The sequence below is a fragment of the Apteryx mantelli genome, chromosome 3 (genome assembly GCF_036417845.1).
Source record: "Apteryx mantelli isolate bAptMan1 chromosome 3, bAptMan1.hap1, whole genome shotgun sequence".
Lineage (NCBI taxonomy): Eukaryota > Metazoa > Chordata > Aves > Apterygiformes > Apterygidae > Apteryx > Apteryx mantelli.
Genome location: NC_089980.1, coordinates 57523066 through 57541426, shown reverse-complemented (window position 1 = coordinate 57541426; position 18361 = coordinate 57523066). Strand labels below are relative to the sequence as shown.

At 35.1% G+C, this 18361-nt stretch overlaps 1 protein-coding gene across 5 annotated transcripts in view; it reads left to right on the top strand.

The window, feature by feature from the left end:
* SIPA1L2 (signal induced proliferation associated 1 like 2) overlaps positions 1 to 18361 on the top strand; it is a 182978-nt gene that overhangs the window by 98390 nt on the left and 66227 nt on the right. For all 5 annotated transcript variants that reach the window (XM_067293459.1, XM_067293458.1, XM_067293455.1 and 2 more), the window contains 2 exons: positions 1434 to 2010; positions 7476 to 7750. In XM_067293459.1, coding sequence (XP_067149560.1) covers positions 1434 to 2010; positions 7476 to 7750 — 852 coding nt within the window. The remainder of the gene's footprint in view (positions 1 to 1433; positions 2011 to 7475; positions 7751 to 18361) is intronic.

The following is an 18361-nucleotide window of genomic DNA, read 5'->3' as shown; positions in this document are numbered from 1 at the left end:
AAATAAGTGTGTACAGACCTCTGTCTTGCTGATGTACAGGCACAAAAAGGGGCAATAATATTGTGAAAATAAAACGTACTGATACAACAATAGAAACTAATTTAGAATTTGTATTGCATGCTTCCTTTTTCATAGAATAAGAAGGTCATTTAAAATAAAGTATTTTAGAAGGCTATTAACATATATATAAATCCCTGACTGACTATATGACACCAGGATGAGTCACTGCCTTTAAGCACTTGAATCGGGGCTTTTGGGGAGCATCAAAACATCCCAAATTTCAGTTCACCGTAACTCTCACACTTAAGTTAAGGCATCATGAGTTCTAGCAAGCCAACCTGAGTGGAAGAGTAATTCTGAACTAGTTGGGAATTGTCCAATTAATGATCAGGACTTTAAGAGTAATGCTGCCAATTCAGCAGGTATCTTGCTGGATTTATGCTTTCTTTTAGAACCTGGGTTTGTTTAAGTAACTATTTTGTGTTTATTAAATAATACATGGCATATTTCATAAGTTATGTTTTTCTAATTACTTAATGATGGCTGTCTGTAATCCCAAATGTGACTGTACTTCAGTCAAACTACTAGTGGTTGTACGTAGTTTCCACTCTATTTGGAAATCCTTCTTCATTTGAAATATGTTATGTGTCATAACATATATATGTGCATGTTGTGTGTGAAATCTGTTATCAATTGTAGGTGTAGCTGTGTATCAAATATTTCTACTTCCTTTACATCTTGCTATGAACTGTCCAGGTATTTTCGAAATTCCGTCATTTGAATTGCAGGTATTTTGAAATTCCATCAACTTAGAGTAGGCAACTTAAACTGGTGCAGAATGTGACTATTATAGACGTGTTTGACACTGGTACTTTTTCCTCTGTTTTCATGATTTGTTCTTGCAAGATATCTGAGGATTGAAATGAATTTTATTTGTGTTTATATATTTCTCAGTTTTAAGATCACGCAGCTGAGTGAAAACTGAAAATGATAGGCAGATTTACATAAAGAAATCACTTTTAAAAATCCTTGATCTTTCATTTACAGAACAGTATCTTGCAAAGCATTTTTATATTTATTCCATTAAAAGGAATGAGACACTGACTCTAAAAAGTCATCCTTGATGTTCTTTGTCTTACTAAGACACATTTTCAGTGTCTGCTATATATTTAAAACAAAAAGGCCAATTGTAAAACAGACCATCCCCTCAATTTTCTTTGGTATGTAAAAGCAAATATATTTAATAGGTTTCCTAAGTGTTTCTCCCAACCTAATTATTGAAATTTTGTCTATATAAAATGTATAAAAATTGACATGTCAAAGCTAAACTCATCTGTATAAATGGACTATATAGGTTATAGTCCTGCTTATTATCTAAATGCCTTTTTTTTTTCTAATGATTTATCCATTTTATTGTCTCTTTTTATTTCTAGTGTTGGTGTTTCAAGATCAAAAGATGTACCTTCATTTGGTCCACCCATTCCTAAGGGAGTAACCTTCCCCAAATCAGCAGTCTTTAGGGACTTCCTTTTAGCCAAAGTTATTAATGCTGAAAATGCAGCACATAAGTCGGAAAAATTTCGAGCCATGGCCACAAGGACCCGTCAAGAATACTTGAAAGATCTGGCAGAAAATTTTGTTACCACGGCTACAGTGGATACTTCAGCAAAATTTAGCTTTATTACTTTAGGGGCAAAAAAAAAAGAAAAAGTGAAGCCAAGGAAAGATGCGCATTTATTCAGTGTTGGGGCAATTATGTGGAATGTGATTGCACGAGATTTTGGCCAGTCTGCTGACATTGAATGTCTCCTTGGAATCTCCAATGAATTTATCATGTTGATTGAAAAGGAATCAAAAAATGTTGTCTTTAACTGCTCCTGCAGAGATGTTATTGGATGGACATCTGGATTAATGAGCATCAAAGTATTTTATGAAAGAGGAGAATGTATTCTTCTGTCTGCAGCAGATAATTGTACTGAAGACATCAGAGAAATTGTTCAAAGACTTGAAGTAAGTACTGTTTCTAAATTGGAGTACCAAAATTTTTATCAACAGTTACTTGTAAACATTCCCTTTGAGATGTAATTAAAAATGTCCTATGTTTATGCTTGAATAGTGTTTTCAGTCTTCAGAGAGTTTTACAGACAATAATCCTAACAACAACATATGAGATAAGTGTTATCAACCCATTTTGAGGGATGAGGAATCTGATACTGATAGTTTGATAGAATTGTCCAAGGCTATGGGTGGTTTTAATGTTGAAATCAGGATTGAAAGGCTAAGCTCTTGTCTTCCCTTGCTGTAGTCTGTTTTTAAATCACACCTTTATAGGCAGAAATGTACCTTAATTAAAGAATATACAAAATCTTAATGCATAAAATACATTCATTTTGACTTTTATAATAACCTATGTGAACATTAGCAGAACAATTTATATAAGTGGTACTGCTGATTTGCTTCTCTATGCTGAACAACTGTAGGAAATGAAGGCAACTAGACCAATTAATTCCAGTTTTTACAGCTGACTGGATAAAGCTTTTCAGGCACTTGATGACCCTGTTAGCAAAACTGTCCTGTAACTACTCCAGTCAGTACAAGTGAACTGACAGGAGCTCCAAGGTATCTTCTTCATTTGGTTATACTTTTCCCTTTGGCCTTAATTTAAGTGATCTTAATGGTGTCTTTTGTTTGTATTAGAAAGCTTTCTACTGAAAAGAAATCATTATGCTTACCATTTTCACATTGGAAGAGCTGGATTGCAGGACTAGAGCTAATGTTTTAGGGCCTTTTTAGTTCTGCGTTCATGTTTGCATTGCACAATATCATGCTTTAAATAATCACCTTTTTTTCCGAAGTATATTTAATCTTTCAATAGACTAATGTCTTTAGACCCCTTTTGTCACTGTTACATTATCCTTTTTATTAGGGTCTTCACCTTCACTTTCCTTACACAGATGTTTTCCTTCTGAAAAACAGCGTACTCTTAGTCCACTGCTATAAAGGTGCTGCTAGTTAAAAAATATAAATTGCTTAAAGTAGATAAGGTTCAAAGCTGTAGTGAAAACTTCTGCTGTCATCAGTGATGACAATTTATTTTGCTGTTTATCACTTCTTCTGTCACAAAATATGTAAAATTATTTAAATATTAAAATTATTTAAAATGTTTAAATTGCTGAGGATAGATCTTTATAATTCAGCTGTTAGAAACATCAAACAAAGTGGTTATCTATAAAAATGGTAACTTTGAGACAACTGTTATTGCAGATTCACCCTTTGATTTGAATGGTCTCCTACTTTATTCAGAAGTAACCATCTGTTACAGTACAGTATTGTTTAATTTGCTCAAATACTTCCTCTTTTCATGATCAGATTTTGGCCTAAATAATTTCAAATTGGCTTTAAGCCTCAAAAATATAGCATCAGTTATTGCTAAGTTTCCAAGAATATTAACTTCAAGTATTTATTCTCATGAACCCTGACCATCTCCTCTTTCATTCCTAGAAATCCAACTTTCACATTGCTTAAACAGATTAGCTGTCATACTTGTTTAAAAACATTGTTCTTCCCCTCTTTTCTTAGCTCATGTTTTTCTCCTTTTCCTCTGCTTTTCCTTCTCTCTTTTGAAAGCTGAATATTAATATTTAGTCATTTTATGATGTTGAATACTTTCTAAACAGTCCTTACATACATTTAGACACAGAAGCTCAGCGGTGACCTTTACAAACACTAAAAATTATATAAAACTCTAATTCAACACTGCAGATGTATACTTTAAAACCCTTTTAACTGGCTCAGAACACAGCTAAGATCAACAAACATGTGTGCCAGCAGAGGCTAAAGATGAAAGCTCAAACTGTGATGTAATTATCAAACTTCAGTGACCAGAAGGTTAACCCTTTCCAGCCACTAATAAGATAATTTCTTAAAGAAGAATATAAAGAGAATAAAAAAAGAGAATAAAATATTGTAGTTACTAAATGAGATTTTGGAGGAGATAACTACATTTTATTCTCTGGCTTTAAATTGTGCTGATGAATAGGGAAGACTTTCTGAATATCCAGATTAAGAAAAGATGTGAAAAACTGCAGAGGAGCAGATTGTAATTTTGTTTTGGACCAAAAGAATCAGTTCAGGAGTAGAAAAAAACAGCTGGGGTTTGTCAAGCTAGAGTCAAATCTGCATTTGTGAGGGAGAATATCTAGTGATATAGAATGGAGAGAGGAAAGGAAAAGCAAAGTGTAGACAAACTAGGCTGGCTCTGTTTGAAGACAGAAAAAGTAGTGGATCTGAGCATTAGGATTTAAGAGTGATTTAAGATTAAATAAAAACTCTGAATGGATCTTTGGACATCAATCTTAGAGCAGACAACAGTTCATTAGAAGCCTGTACACTAAAAAAAATTCTCATTTTCTTTAAGGGATTTAAAGTACCTTTATCAATTTTAAGTTCATCTGTATTAAGGGCTTGCAGAGAAGCCATCTCTTAGATCGTGCACAACCACATGTTCAGAAAAATAACCAAATAAACAAAAAGAACTATTTTGAAGTGGAGCAGCACTATGTTTCATGTGATATTACTACGTAACTTACAATGTCACCTTTTAGGGGTTGTACCTTTGGAGGACTTGAGGTCTCCTGGAATCCTTTTTACTTTGCTTTGGAACGAGCTGAATCTATGGCAGGAATGTTTATCTTCCTTCTCTTTTAACTTTTGAATATTTAACTAACTTGAAGGAGTTCTGAAAGCTCTAAGTTGGGGAAATCTGTATGTTTTGGCTAGCGTATTTATCCTTGGCAATAACTTATAATCGTGACATAACAACAAAGAGGTGTCTGCCTCAGAAGAAGAATTTCTGTGTACTTTGGTAAAGATAAAATTCCATCTCTCAGCTGGACTCCTGACTCTCCATTTCACTGCATGACTAAATATTGTATATATTTTAGAAACTTGTGACAGAAGTGTAGGGAAACTTTTGAAGACCTGAAAATTTTAACTTTTTACTTTTCTAGTTTATAATTTTGAAACAGTCTGTTGAAAATTAGCCAAGACTGATACAGGTCAGAGCTGGAAAAAAAGAGTTAAAGCTTAAAGCTTTCAGCTTTTGAATAACTCTAATCCTATATGCACAATTATGTTAGAAACATCAGATTATCTTTATAAAAATTTAAGGAAACTTTTTGATGTGGCATTAATATATATTGCACTTACTAAATGTTAGTGAAAGTTGTGTTTAAGATGGAAAGCTTCTAAAAGAAACTGGTAACTTAGAGCTGAATGATGACAAAGGAAATCACTGCTGATTTTAAAAAGAAAGACCCAGAACACTATTTGTAAACAAAAACTACAGAATATATTTTGGACATCTCAATCATGGCTTTCACATTTCAACTTTGAAGCCCATATTTTCAAAAATAACTGGAGGCTTTAGGAACTCAGCTTGCTACAGTTTAAGTAGCCTGAATTTGCCAAGCAGTGATTCTCAGAGTATCAGGCCCTTGCAAATTGTCTAAGTACTTCAGAACTCCATGAAGATTAGCCCACAGTAAATGAGGAGTAACTGGATTTCATTGCCTTGAGTTTACTGCAGGTTAACAGCACGAGCATGGATCAGCTCCCTCAGATCAGCAAACATACAGTAACTTATTGTCCTGTGGCACTTTATTCTCATGTGTATAGTTTCTCATTTTTTCTGCTGGATGACAGATACCATATGGAAAATATTCTGTAAAGGCAATAGTGGTAGTGCTTTAAAACTTACTAAGACTGTACCTTACGGCCTTAGTGCTGTTACTTATAAAGTAACAGTGACTTTCTGCAGGCCAGGTTACAGGCATAAGTTATGTAAACACTCCAAAGCTTTTCCAGTCAGCCACTGGGTTTGGGAAGGGAGTAGAAATTAGACCTCCTGTCCCTGACACTAAAACAGACTTGGACAACGAAGGCTTGTTCAAACAGGAAGTGTACAAAGGAAACTGCAACGGGAATTTGCAGCTTAATACTTCCTGTATGCTAATTTCCCTTGGTGGTGGTGGGGACACGCTTTCACAACAGTTGCTGATGCTGTGCACCCCTGAGGTAGGCTGGATAACGCCCTTGTGGGAAGCACGCAGTAAGCTAGGGAGCTAGTCTCCCCAGATGCCTGCTCACAAAGTCAATGGAGAAGGAGAAAGACTCTTCTAAAAACAGGCTCCTGCATTAAGCTCAAGCTCTAAAACAGCCTTGGGAAAGACCTATCCTATACAGCTGACGAAACAGGGACACTAGCCTCCTAACTTAAACACCTTAAATTAGATGCCTAAAGTTGGATAATGTGTGTACCTTTGTAATGCATGCTAAAAGCAACTGTAAGCAGCATGAATAAGTGTGGAATAAGGTGTGCTGCAGAACTGTTCTTAATGCAGTGTAAACTTAAGAAGATCACTTGACCTGTATCATTAACAGATGGATCTTTAAAGGGCAGATATTTGCCTTGCAGGAGTGTTGTAAAGCACTTGGAGATCTTTGAATGATATGCATTATGAACAAAGTTTTTTGATAATGTGATTGCTAAGTTTTAGTTTTAAGTGTAACAGTGGAGCTAAAATAGGTACTGGTTTTGTGACATTGACTGAAGGGAACGTTAGTGTGACTCAAACTTAGCTTGTAATGTGAACTAGAATTTGGTCTTCTGAGAGGTGAAAGGCTGGTGCAGTATCCCAGCATACACACTGTTTTATGATTATGGTTTACTGGACAAAACTGCTGAGGATTTGTTAGATAGTACATAAAAATAAACCTGCTTAGCAAAATCTGAATTTGAAGGTTCTTGATTACTCTATATAAGGACAGAATTACTTCTAATTGAATATGAAAAATCTCAGTTTTCTTGTTCTAAATTTCCCAGTGGTGTGAGCAATCTTATCCCATTTTAATGATGTCTATATCTGGAGATGGTACTAGTTAGGAATCTGATTGCAAGGCAAAATAAATCAATATGATCTTTGTTGCTAAGGGCTGGAGGAAGAAAAGCTGCTAGAACTGAAGCTTTTCATTCAGTGTTGCTTATCTTATCAAGTTTAATATTGTTAAATACTGAAGAAAACATGCCTGCACACCTGCAGTCAGTCAGCCAGCAAGAATGGAGTAACTGACAGGCCTGCATTTTGCTTTGTGTTTGGAGACTGAAGCAGCTGTTAAGATTTCAATAAGATAAAAATGGTCTTGTGTTGAGGTGGGGGAAGGGGGAGGAATTTGACACAGGACAGCTGGTTGCTCCAGGGATGTCAGATTTTAGGACTGCAAAGTGCTTTGTTCATTTTGTTCTATGCAGAAAACTTTATTCAACCACAGATGTCAAAATAATTGTTAGCATTGGTATACTGTGGATAGTTAATGTCAAGCCATACATGACTTTATAGTATTGGAAAATAGATCTGTTTATGTGTCCAAAGAAATGAGTGTCCTGACAATAGCCTGCCAATCTGATACTTGTTTAGACAGTGACCAGAGGATGTGAAACCACAGAAATGACCCTTCGGAGGAATGGCTTGGGCCAGCTTGGATTCCACGTGAACTTTGAAGGGATAGTGGCGGATGTGGAGCCCTTTGGTTTTGCATGGAAGGCAGGCTTAAGGCAAGGGAGCCGCCTGGTTGAGATCTGTAAAGTGGCTGTGGCGACTTTGACTCATGAACAAATGATTGACCTGTTACGCACGTCGGTCACAGTAAAGGTGGTAATTATTCAGCCACACGAGGATGGAGCACCTAGAAGGTAAGTAGTAACAGCCCTTAATGTGACATTTTCATATTTTTTTTTCTTTTGCTGCTGCTTTGCCTGTGGCTTTTTTATTAGAGGCACTCAGGAGATGAATATTGTGTCTTGTATTTGGCGATAATAGTATTTTGACTCTTAAAGCGATTTTTTTCCTCAAAACCCATATGGCCTTGAAATAGAAAATAAAATGGGATCCTCTAAGAAATTTAGTGAGAAACTTAGTTTTATACAGCTTGAAAGGGTAAGAAGTGAGCCTGAACTGTTACAAAACCTGATGTGATGACTTTTCTGCCACAGGATTTTTATTTTATTATCTCTTAATACTAATTTTGAAAATTGGGAATCCTTGTCTGAAAAATATATGTTTTCTTTCTTTCAAGTTTCTTTGACTCCTAACTATTGAAATTGAACTTTTTTATTTCTTATATTGAAATTTTAACAAAGCAACTAGTGATACATTGGGTTCAGATTATCTATGGTATCAAGCCTTATAGTCCTCCTCATTTTCTATACATAGTTGATTTATTCATATTAAATGTTGAATCACATCAATGAAATCATCAGTTAAAGCTAAGAAATCTTGCTGCAACATGAAATAAATGAGCGCACGCACTCAGGAAAACAGTGTAATAAAGATGATTATAATGACTGTACTATTGTTTTCAGGGATGAAATGCGATATTCTTCTGTCAGTGTTCCTTTATTTTTTATGGTGACCAAAAGGTTATTTTTTGTTCTTTCCATTTTGAATATTATTGTGGTAGATAAAGAGGCAGTAACATTTAAAACTTTGTAACAATCTGACCTTATTTCTCATACTTTATCTAGGCGTTGTTAATTTGGTTCATTCTGTATGAGAACTGTACCAGAGTAAATTGAATTACTTACTTGTCTTCTTTTAGAAGGCCTCTTTTAAATCTCTTGTTGATTTTTAATTTAACAGAAAAAGCATTACTGTGTTGCTCTTGGCAAGACAACAAGCCATAAAACTTTACATAGCATGCAGCACTATGAAGTTAGTGCCAGCTATACATGAATACTGGTGTGTTTCCATTTAATTGGTGGCAATTCTCCAAGTAGTCATTGGCCTGATGAATGACACAGCAGTGCCCTTCCCTGCCTCAACCTGCATGTTGAAGCATTGGGTTCCTTTTTGCAGAAAATGTCTGTGATTATAGAATACTACCATTTTGCTTAGTTGGATAGAATTTGCAATTAAGCCTCTCTTTGCTTAGCTTTGCTTTTCTCACCATCTGCTTCTGGGTATGAATTTTCGCTGGCTTGTTTAGTATACATCTCCAAGCTGTTTACAGTATATGAGCCTAATGAGCTAATCCTATTATATTAAAGGTACAACGTGTATTTTATAGTCTCTGATAGAAAAATACATACTGTATGAACTGTTTATATCTTCTTTGACACATTTTTAGAAATAAAATGTTAAAATCCCAAATCAGTATAAGATACATGGCACTCAGTCTATGTGTAGGAAGAATTTTAAGTGAGTGACACTGAACTGGGAAAAATCATCTGCAAAGCTGTTCTTGTTTATAAAATTTTTGTTTTTTCTAAAACTGTGTAACTAATTATTAAGACATGGGTATATATTATTTTTTAAAATATATTCTGTTCTAAAATGTGAAAAACAATTCCTTCTAGCTTCATCTCTCTAATATGACAACAAAATCTTCATTAATGCCTCTTTCTATCAAATATCAGCTTCTCAGTGAAACAAAAAGCCCCTCATCTGTTACCCCCCACCGAGTATGACTAGTGTTGTGGGTTTTTTACCCAATTTGAAAAGGATCTGATATCCAGAAAGTTTTGAGCTTGTCTTTCTTCAATGTTTACAGTCTGAATGGAGCAGACAGAAAGCAGTATACATATCAAGTGATGAGACCGATAGTTTCAGATGACAAGCACCACCTATGATACTGTTTGTATAAAATATATTAATGGGAGGCAGAGAGAGGAGAAGGCAGAAAGGAACAAGTTACCAGAGGTTTGAAGAAAGAGGGTAGTCTCTTGAACTGTAATTACAGCTACTTACTTACTAAAACCTGTGCAAATCCATCCTGCTGTCCCCAACTCAATTGCTTGTCTTAGTCATCTGCTATGTCTTGTCTTTTAGAATCATGGAGTCACAGAGTGGCTGAGGTTGGAAGGAACCTCTGGAGATGGTCTAATCCAATGGCCTCGCTCAAAGCAGGGTTAACTGTAGAAGGTTGGTCAGATCTGTGTCCAGTTGGGTTTTGAATATTTCCAAGGATGGAGACTCCACAACCTCTCTGGGCAACGTGTTCCAGTGTTCAATCATCCTTAAAGTTAAAAAAAACAAAAACAAAAAAATTTAATGTTTTAATGGAATTTCCTGTATTTCAATTTGTGCCCACTTCCTCTTGTCCTTTCACTGGATACCTATCACTGAGAAGAGTCTGGCTCTGTCTTCTTTCTACCCTCCCATCAGGTATTTATACACGTTGATAAGATCCCATCTGAGCCTTCTTTTCTCCAGACTAAACAGTCCCAGCTCTCCCAGCTGGCTTCTCCTCATATGACAGGTGCTCCAGTCCCTTAATCATCTTAGTGGTCTTTATCCTGTACTTGCTCCAGTACATCCATGTCTATCTTGTACTGGGGAACCTAGAACTGGCCATGGCACTGCCGATGTGATCTCAAAATACTCCAGTATTCTAGTACTCTTAGTACTCCAGATGTGGTCTCTTCTAGGCTTTAGTCTCTTCTGGGTCTCACTGCTAATATAAATGGAGGTCAAAACTGACTGGTTTTTGTTTTTATCACAGTTTAAATGTTAAAGTTAATAGCAAAATTAAGTTGCTTCTATTGCTTGTAAAAAAACAAACAAGCAGAAAACTTAAGGAGTAGGTCCTCTGAATTCTTGAAATGATGGTACATTGCTTTATTGGGTACCTCCAGAAAAATACTGGCGTGGTATCATGATCAAGAAGCTTTTTTTTTTTTAATAAGGTGTTTTAAAATGTCTTTCTCTCCTTCCTTTTTCTCCATTTTATCATGAATGAAAATTAGTAGAAGTTTAGTGACTCTCCAAGCTATTAAGAGAAAACTGGAAAATCTAAATAAAAATAATCAAAGGTCATAGTGAAATAGCCTGCTTGTTTTTAAAAATGGAACTTTTTGGTTAAGTAGGCATGAGTTGCTTTAATAAAATGGCTGTGTATGAGTTCCAGGTCAGCTTATTTTTTCCACCTTTGTTTATGTTTAGTCTCTTGGATTTTTGTTTTATTGAATTTTTAATGTTCACTACATTGCTCACAAATTGAATTCATTAACATTTATCAAAAGCATTTGAAATGATATGTTCTCTTTTTATAAATGAAAGCTTCAACATTGAACCAGCCTGTTTTAACTATTGGTCACTTTGTCCCTTAAAGTAGCTGTGAAAACCTTTTGCAGGTGATTCTTTCCTCCTGAAAAGTTAATTCAGCTTTTCTTCTACTTGTATATTCATCAACGTTAGTAGTGTTCACAGAGTCACAGAATGGTTGAGGTGGGAAGGGACCTCTGCAGATTATCTAGTCCAATCCTCCTGTTCAAGCTGGGTCAGCTAGAGCAGGTTGCCCAGGACCCTATCCAGATGGCTTCTGAATATCTCCAAGGATGGAGACTCCGCAACCTCTCTGGGCAACCTATTCCAGTTAAGGCAGGTGTGCCTGCTCATCAGGAGAGAACTTTTTCCACTGTCAAGTAGCTCTAATAACTACCAAATAATACTCAAAACAGACATATTTCCTTCAAAGTTTGGGGTATAGTGAAATCCTTGATCCATACCACCTGCACATGTGTAGAAGAAGAATGGTATGGAAGTAGGAGAAAGCTTCACATCTATGTTCCAAGAATTCTTGCTTTCATTCACAGGTGGCTTTAGAGCTTTGCTTCTAAGATATGATACTTCATTCTATCTGGCAGGTGTAGAAGAGTGGATTTGAGGGCTGAAGTAAGCACCTTGAAAGTTTAACTCGTTCTACTGAGCATATGGTCTGAGAGTGGGAATTTTCTTTTCTCTGTGTTTCAGTCTTATTCCTCAGGGTAAATATTGGTGATTATTATAAATTTTCTGTTCATGCATAATTACTTCAAATGCCAAAATATGGGATTTCAAGTTCAGACACTAGCTTAAGCTTATCTTTTTGTCATCAGTGAGTAGATATTGATTTACATCAGTGTTTTTGTTTTTACAAGAATCAGCTGAATTAAAAATTGGCACTCATTTATAAGGACATAAATGTAGTTCTAGCCCCCTCAAAATGTACGTTTCATGGAATACACCATTTATTGTTTTATTAATGCCTATCTTCTAATTACTGAGGTAATAAGTAGGTTTCCATTGCTTGAAAGAGCAGTAGTTGCTGCTCAGCTCTGTTGAGTTTTAGGAATACAGAACAGCATGGACTTTCTCTTTGGGCTGCTTATTAGCTTTGGTTCCTTGCTGGGATCAAATTCTGAAGTGAGTTTACACAGATTGGATATGAGTGCCATGGAGTGTCTTGGGAATTACACCCTTCAAGTGAAAATGATTTTCAAGTATTCAAGGGTGTTTCCAAAACAGTCTCAGTCCCTTGGAAAAATATCAGCTGAAGTGGAGATGTTTAATCAAGTTCTTAACTTGATTTTTTTATGATAGCTTACCCACAATATAATCCTCAGTCCTTTACCTCTTTATATGAAAAGATATATATATATGTAAGTGTACATACACTAAGAATATTAGCAAAGAACTATTAACAATGAATTTATTTTATGTTGCTAACTACATGGTATTAATTTATTTCATCGCAAAAATAAATTACTTGAAATATTGAAGACAAATTAATGTTGCAGAGTGATTAGGAAATTACTTTATGCAATATATCAGAGAAAAATTTGCTCAATAAATGTGTTTCATTACTATCTTAACACAGATCCTTCTATGTTCAGTCTTGATAGCAGTATATGCAAAAGCAATCATGGGATAAGGCCTTTCATTTGTTATTCTGTAAAATTAATGAACAAAGCTCCTACTGTTGTCAGTTTGCTCCAGCAATTAAATAATCACACACAAACTGAGAAATCATAACTATTTGTATGGCACTAGGCTGATATTTAAATAGAAAGAAGAAATTGCTTTTTTAAAACATTAATTCTTTCAATTACAGTGCAGTATTAGATCAAACATGCTGGTCAGTGTGTTTGGATCTGAATAAATATCCTTGTGTCATATTTGTTTCTATGTTAAGTCTTTCCCTTTGGAGTTTTTGACTTGTTCTTCTGTTGTTGTCATTCTTACCTTGTATCGTAGAGTGTAAGCTGGAATTATACGTATCTTAACAGGAAATTAATGGAATTAGTTCTAATTTTCTTTCACTGGTATTGTCACAGTAATGCTCAAAGATACTATATGCTTTAATCAGTCAAATATAATCAAGGAATTCATGTAGTTCTAAAATCCATTTTAAACTGCAGAGATGGGGCATTCCATTAGAGTCTTACTTATTGCATGGAAGCTTGTGTGTCTGTTTTAGTTCAACTTCCATTGTATGCTGAAAATGTTCTTAAGAAACAGTTTCCAGAAAGTTAAAAAAAAAATAACAAAACTAAAAATGAATTTTCTAGTGATGGACAAGAAACAAAAGCTCAAGCACAGTCACTGTCAGAGATGTGGCAGTGGTAGTTCTCACCTGTTTGTTTGAGCAAGTAACTGTTCAAAAAGATTTTTGGATGTTCTTCTGCTGCTGCAGGTAATTTTGAAAACTTAAATATTTGTAAATTATAATTGAAACTTCCTGCAGGCTATTCTTAAGTACTACTGCATTTCTTTGAGGCTGTTTTATTCTCTTGAACTTTACAAACTCTTTTTTACAATTAAAATAAGTGTAATGGCATTCTGCATTTTCCAGTTCTGAAGCTTGTTCCTCTTGAATGATTGTGATCTTATTAAACAATCTTGTTCTAGGGGTTTTTTTGTTTGTCTGTTTTTGTTTTGTTGAATGTTTTTAGGAAGTGGGAGGGTTTAATTAGTGGAAGAGTCCAGATCTTTCAAGGGAGTTTGCCATAAGCTGGATTGTTTGTAGGCCATTCTTTGATCCCTGGACTTGAGAGCAGGTAGAATAGTTTCTTAAGATAAGCATTCCAGGCTAGAAGGAACTTGCAGTCTAAAATCACTGGCATCATACTGCCAGACTGACAACATTTGAGGCAGGTTAAAGCAGAAAAACCTGAAGCTTTAAACTTTGGTTGTACAAGTAGAGTTTGATGTACCAAATCTTTGAATTACAACCACTGCTATTAACCTGAGAAGGCTGAAAATACCTGAAAATTGTAATTTGAAAGCTCTAGAATATTTTTTTAGAGATAACTGAAAGAACCAATAGAAAGAAAATATAATGTTATTTATGTGAAGCCATATCACTTGCAAAAGTAAATTCTCTGTACCAAACACAGCATAAATAAAGCTGGTAGAAAGTGCTTAGCTTTCTTTCCTGTCAGACTTACTGTGTTTGTTATAGCATTATTAGATTCAGGGCATGTGTAGCCCGATGTAGGGAGACTCTTGGCGAAAAAGAATCCTCTTAGAACTCTGATTGGCACTAGAGATTTTAACCTTGAGCTGTTGCATTTTAAGTGCAAGCCCTAATAAAGGGGTCGATGTCACAGTAAGATCTTTTGGCTGTCCCCCTCACTGTGAACTTTTCCACCACTCCTTCTGCCTTTGGCAGAGCAGCAGCACCAGCAAACAACAGTGTTTAGGCATATGGAATGGGCTTTCCTCTTTCTCCAGCTTTAATGTGTCTGTCATCAGGCTATAGAAAGTGTTTGTCTTGTCTTGTCTCTAAATAACCTAGACATGATGGTTTCATTCTGCATCAAGAAAACACAAAGACTATTTTTTTTAAAAAAAACCAAGAAATTGTTTTCTAACTGTCCCTTTTTATAAATCCTTTTTAGCTTCATTTTCCTCATTATGATTTTTAAAGAAAAGGATGTGTGAAGTTGGCCTTTGCTGGTACATGCAATTTGCATTTTAAGATGTTCTCTTAAATTCTTTGTACTTAAGAGAGTAAGAATAAGTATTATATAGAATAAGTATATAATCCTTGGGGAGCTGAACCTTTACTGTACTTGCAATATTTTTCTATTTTGATTTGTATTTAGCCTTTCAGGAAATTTTAGTGAATGTATATAACATATGCTCTTCTACACCCAGAAATAATCTGATTCTAATAAACAACTAAAAGCTAAAAAGGTACAAAGTCGAAAACAATTGTCTGATGCTTATCATATTTCAGATCCAAACAAAAAATCCTTGAGTCTTCCTTACACTTGATTATGGATGATACTCTTAGCAGAGGCATTTATGGCCTCTGATTATGTTATGTAATTGATTATGTTGTTGATTATGTGTACTATTATTGCAGTCAAGAAAAAAACAAAACTACCAGGAAAGCTCTGATTCTCTCTATGGAGACATGTAAATTGGAGTTCCAGATTCTTTTTCTTCTTTCCTTCTATTATTCAACATGATTTAAACAACTCAGGAGAACCACATGCTTTTGGCATTTTGAAACTTGTTATTTTGTTTCCTTGATTCTGGGTCAGCAGAAAAGTTTTTGATTGTATCTTGGTATATATGCACCTAACATTATATAAAACATCTTTTAGCATGCATTAGTGATATGTCTGGGTCAGAATGTGTGATATTTTTGCAGAGATTGCAACCAATTTGATCTTCACCTCACTGAAAACTTTTTTTGGTTCATAGAATCATAGGATAGTTAAGGTTGGAAGGGGTCTAACGGGATTATCCAGTTCAACCTCCTGCTCAAAGCAGAGTCAGCTATGAGGTCAGACCAGGTTATTCAGGGCTTTATCCAGTCAGGGCTTCAAAATGTCCAAGAATGGAGACTGCACATCTCTCTCTGTGTTTTCTTAAGAAATAATATTTAATATACTTTTATTTTTGTCCTTTCAACAGAAAGGAACAGAGAGGAAATCTCTGTGTGTGTGTGTGTGTATGATTTATTCTATGCAATAAATATAGCTGATCTGTTTTGGGCAACCCTAATGGCTATTTGGTAATATTGACTAAGCAATTTTCCTCGATAATTTGCAACATAAGCCTTAGCAACTCAAGTTAAAACAGTCTTCTACTGCTTATTTAAGTAACATCCCGTTTTAGTTGGTTTAAAGGTTTCCCGCTTTGCTATCAGTATGGAAAGAATATCACGGGGTCTAGCTGTATCAAACAGGGAGTTTCATCTCTACTGGTAGACCATTTGCCAATTTGGAGTGACTTCTAGTTCCCCTTTCTCTGTCCTTCATGTATCTGGCAAGTTTCTTGAAAAAAATAAATTTTAGGAGGTATAACAATGCAAATTGAATGAGTCATTTACATTTTGTTCATACTGAGAGCAGAATTTCAACTCATGTAACATGCTGTTATGTTTGTATGCATGTTATCTTGTAAGGCAAAAATTGTATGTGTTTAAACAAACTTTCTTAAAGGGAAATGATTTATGTTAATTCTTTTAGAACTGTGCTTTTACTTCTAAGGGACTACTTCAGCAAAAAAACATTAGTGAAATGATTATTATAAGTAAATGATCCTTACTTAAATTTTGATACAAGTATCAAAAGGATATTAAAAAGAAACTGTCATCGAATCACATCTGTAGTTTGATTTTACTTAATAAAGTTTTTCTTCACTTTTCTTAAAGTAACAGTAACCACAGTGACAAAGAACAATTGTATGCACAAATAGTTTGCTCCATCATACGAATAAGTCAAACTTACAAATTGTAACCATTTACTCTGTATTGATAAAACAAGCTGTGTTTAACATCAGGAGATAGGGCAATTGCAGTTAGCGCGTTACAGATAGGATCTTGTACTTGAGAGTATGGAATAAAATTCTAAAAACCTCAAGAAATTTGATTTTGTTTCTTCAAAATTCATATTCATTCGAATAAGAGATCTTTTCTTGTTCCCTATGAAGATTCACTATGTTGATATATTTATGTGTGATTAATAAGAGATACAGCTGGCTTGCATCAATGGAGAAAGTCTTCTGTCATAAATTTTCAGAGTGAGTTATGGCAAAGTTGTGAAATAACATTCATAACAGAGGAATTTACATTGCTAAATCCTTTTGAAAAGCTTTGAAAACTGTGTGCTTCATCATGTTTTCATAGTCCCATTTTAAATAATCACATCTTCCCTATTACTTTTTAAATATGTGACAATAGGTTTGGACCTATAATTGGAAAATCGACATTTATTTGTGCTTAGGTAAACAACTATATTTTTGTTTTTTTAATTTTGCTTATCAAACAGAAATCTGTTGGGAATCCCATAAGAATTTTGTGCATTATAAAAGTTCACACAGGTCCCTGCTCATGTTATTTTTTTGTGGCAGTAGAGTAGTCTATTTTTTGGTGGAAATACCTGTTCTGAGAGAGGAGTGTTTCCATCTTCGGCAGCCTACTGAGCTGATTACTGTATTCAGTTAATATGCAATGTTTCCCTCTGCTCTGCTCATGGAACTCGATTAGCAACTACTGTTCTTTAAGTGGTTTACCAGGACTCTTTAGAAAAGATTACATGCATTGATTTTTTTTTTCTTCTCCTTAAATTTAGCGCTTATATTTCAGTCATTATGCATTGTCTTGAAGAGTTAATTGTCTTCAATCTTTTGAGCATAATTTCCTCCATGATAATTGAAAAATTCTTTAGATAGCACTGTATGTTATTCATGTTTCTTTCCAAAATAGGCCAGCTTTTAATACTGATTTTGAAATTTTGTGGTGCCTGTGACTCATTTATTGATTTATATTAGCAGACTTTAGGGTATTTTCTACAAAATCACAAGGCAGACCAAATGTTTAGAGGATAAATAAGATGTTTTTGTGATACAGTGAGTCTCTACCCCTTTTAATATTGCCAGAGTCCATTCAGTATTACCGCTCTCAAGAATCTTACCACTGATTCTCCCCCCCCCCCCTTTGGATTGTGTCATCTGTAGCTGCTGTATGGAAATAATGTAGATCAGTGAGATAAATTCTGTGCACCAGATGATAACTTAAGAAACATCCTTTTGAATCTTTTCCCTGTCCCGCTTGAAGTGGTGCCTCTTCTTCACAGCATTATTGAAATTTCCCTACTGACTCCTGCAAACAAACATTCTTTCAGTTGTCAAGCAGTTCTGGGTATCATTGGGAAAGCTTTTACTATGCAGCATGTACATATTCTGCTGAAGTGGAGAAAGATATTTAAAACACCTTTAATTTGACATCATCTATAGGGATGTGCAGAGAAAAGACTTGTGGACAAATTTTTTATCAGCCATCTCATTTACCTGCACTCATGATTCTGAGCAATCTAAATGGAATTGTAGCTGACAGGCACTGCACTGTGAGCCTTGAAGCACACTTGGAGTATTCATATAGATGGACCCTGGTATCCGGAACATGGCTTACAAGGACTATACAGAGACTATCCATTGAGTTCAGACTATTCATTCTGACAATTTGGATACTAGATGCCAGGTCTCAGAAGCTCTTGGGCTTCACATTGCTCATTTGGTCCATTAGTTGA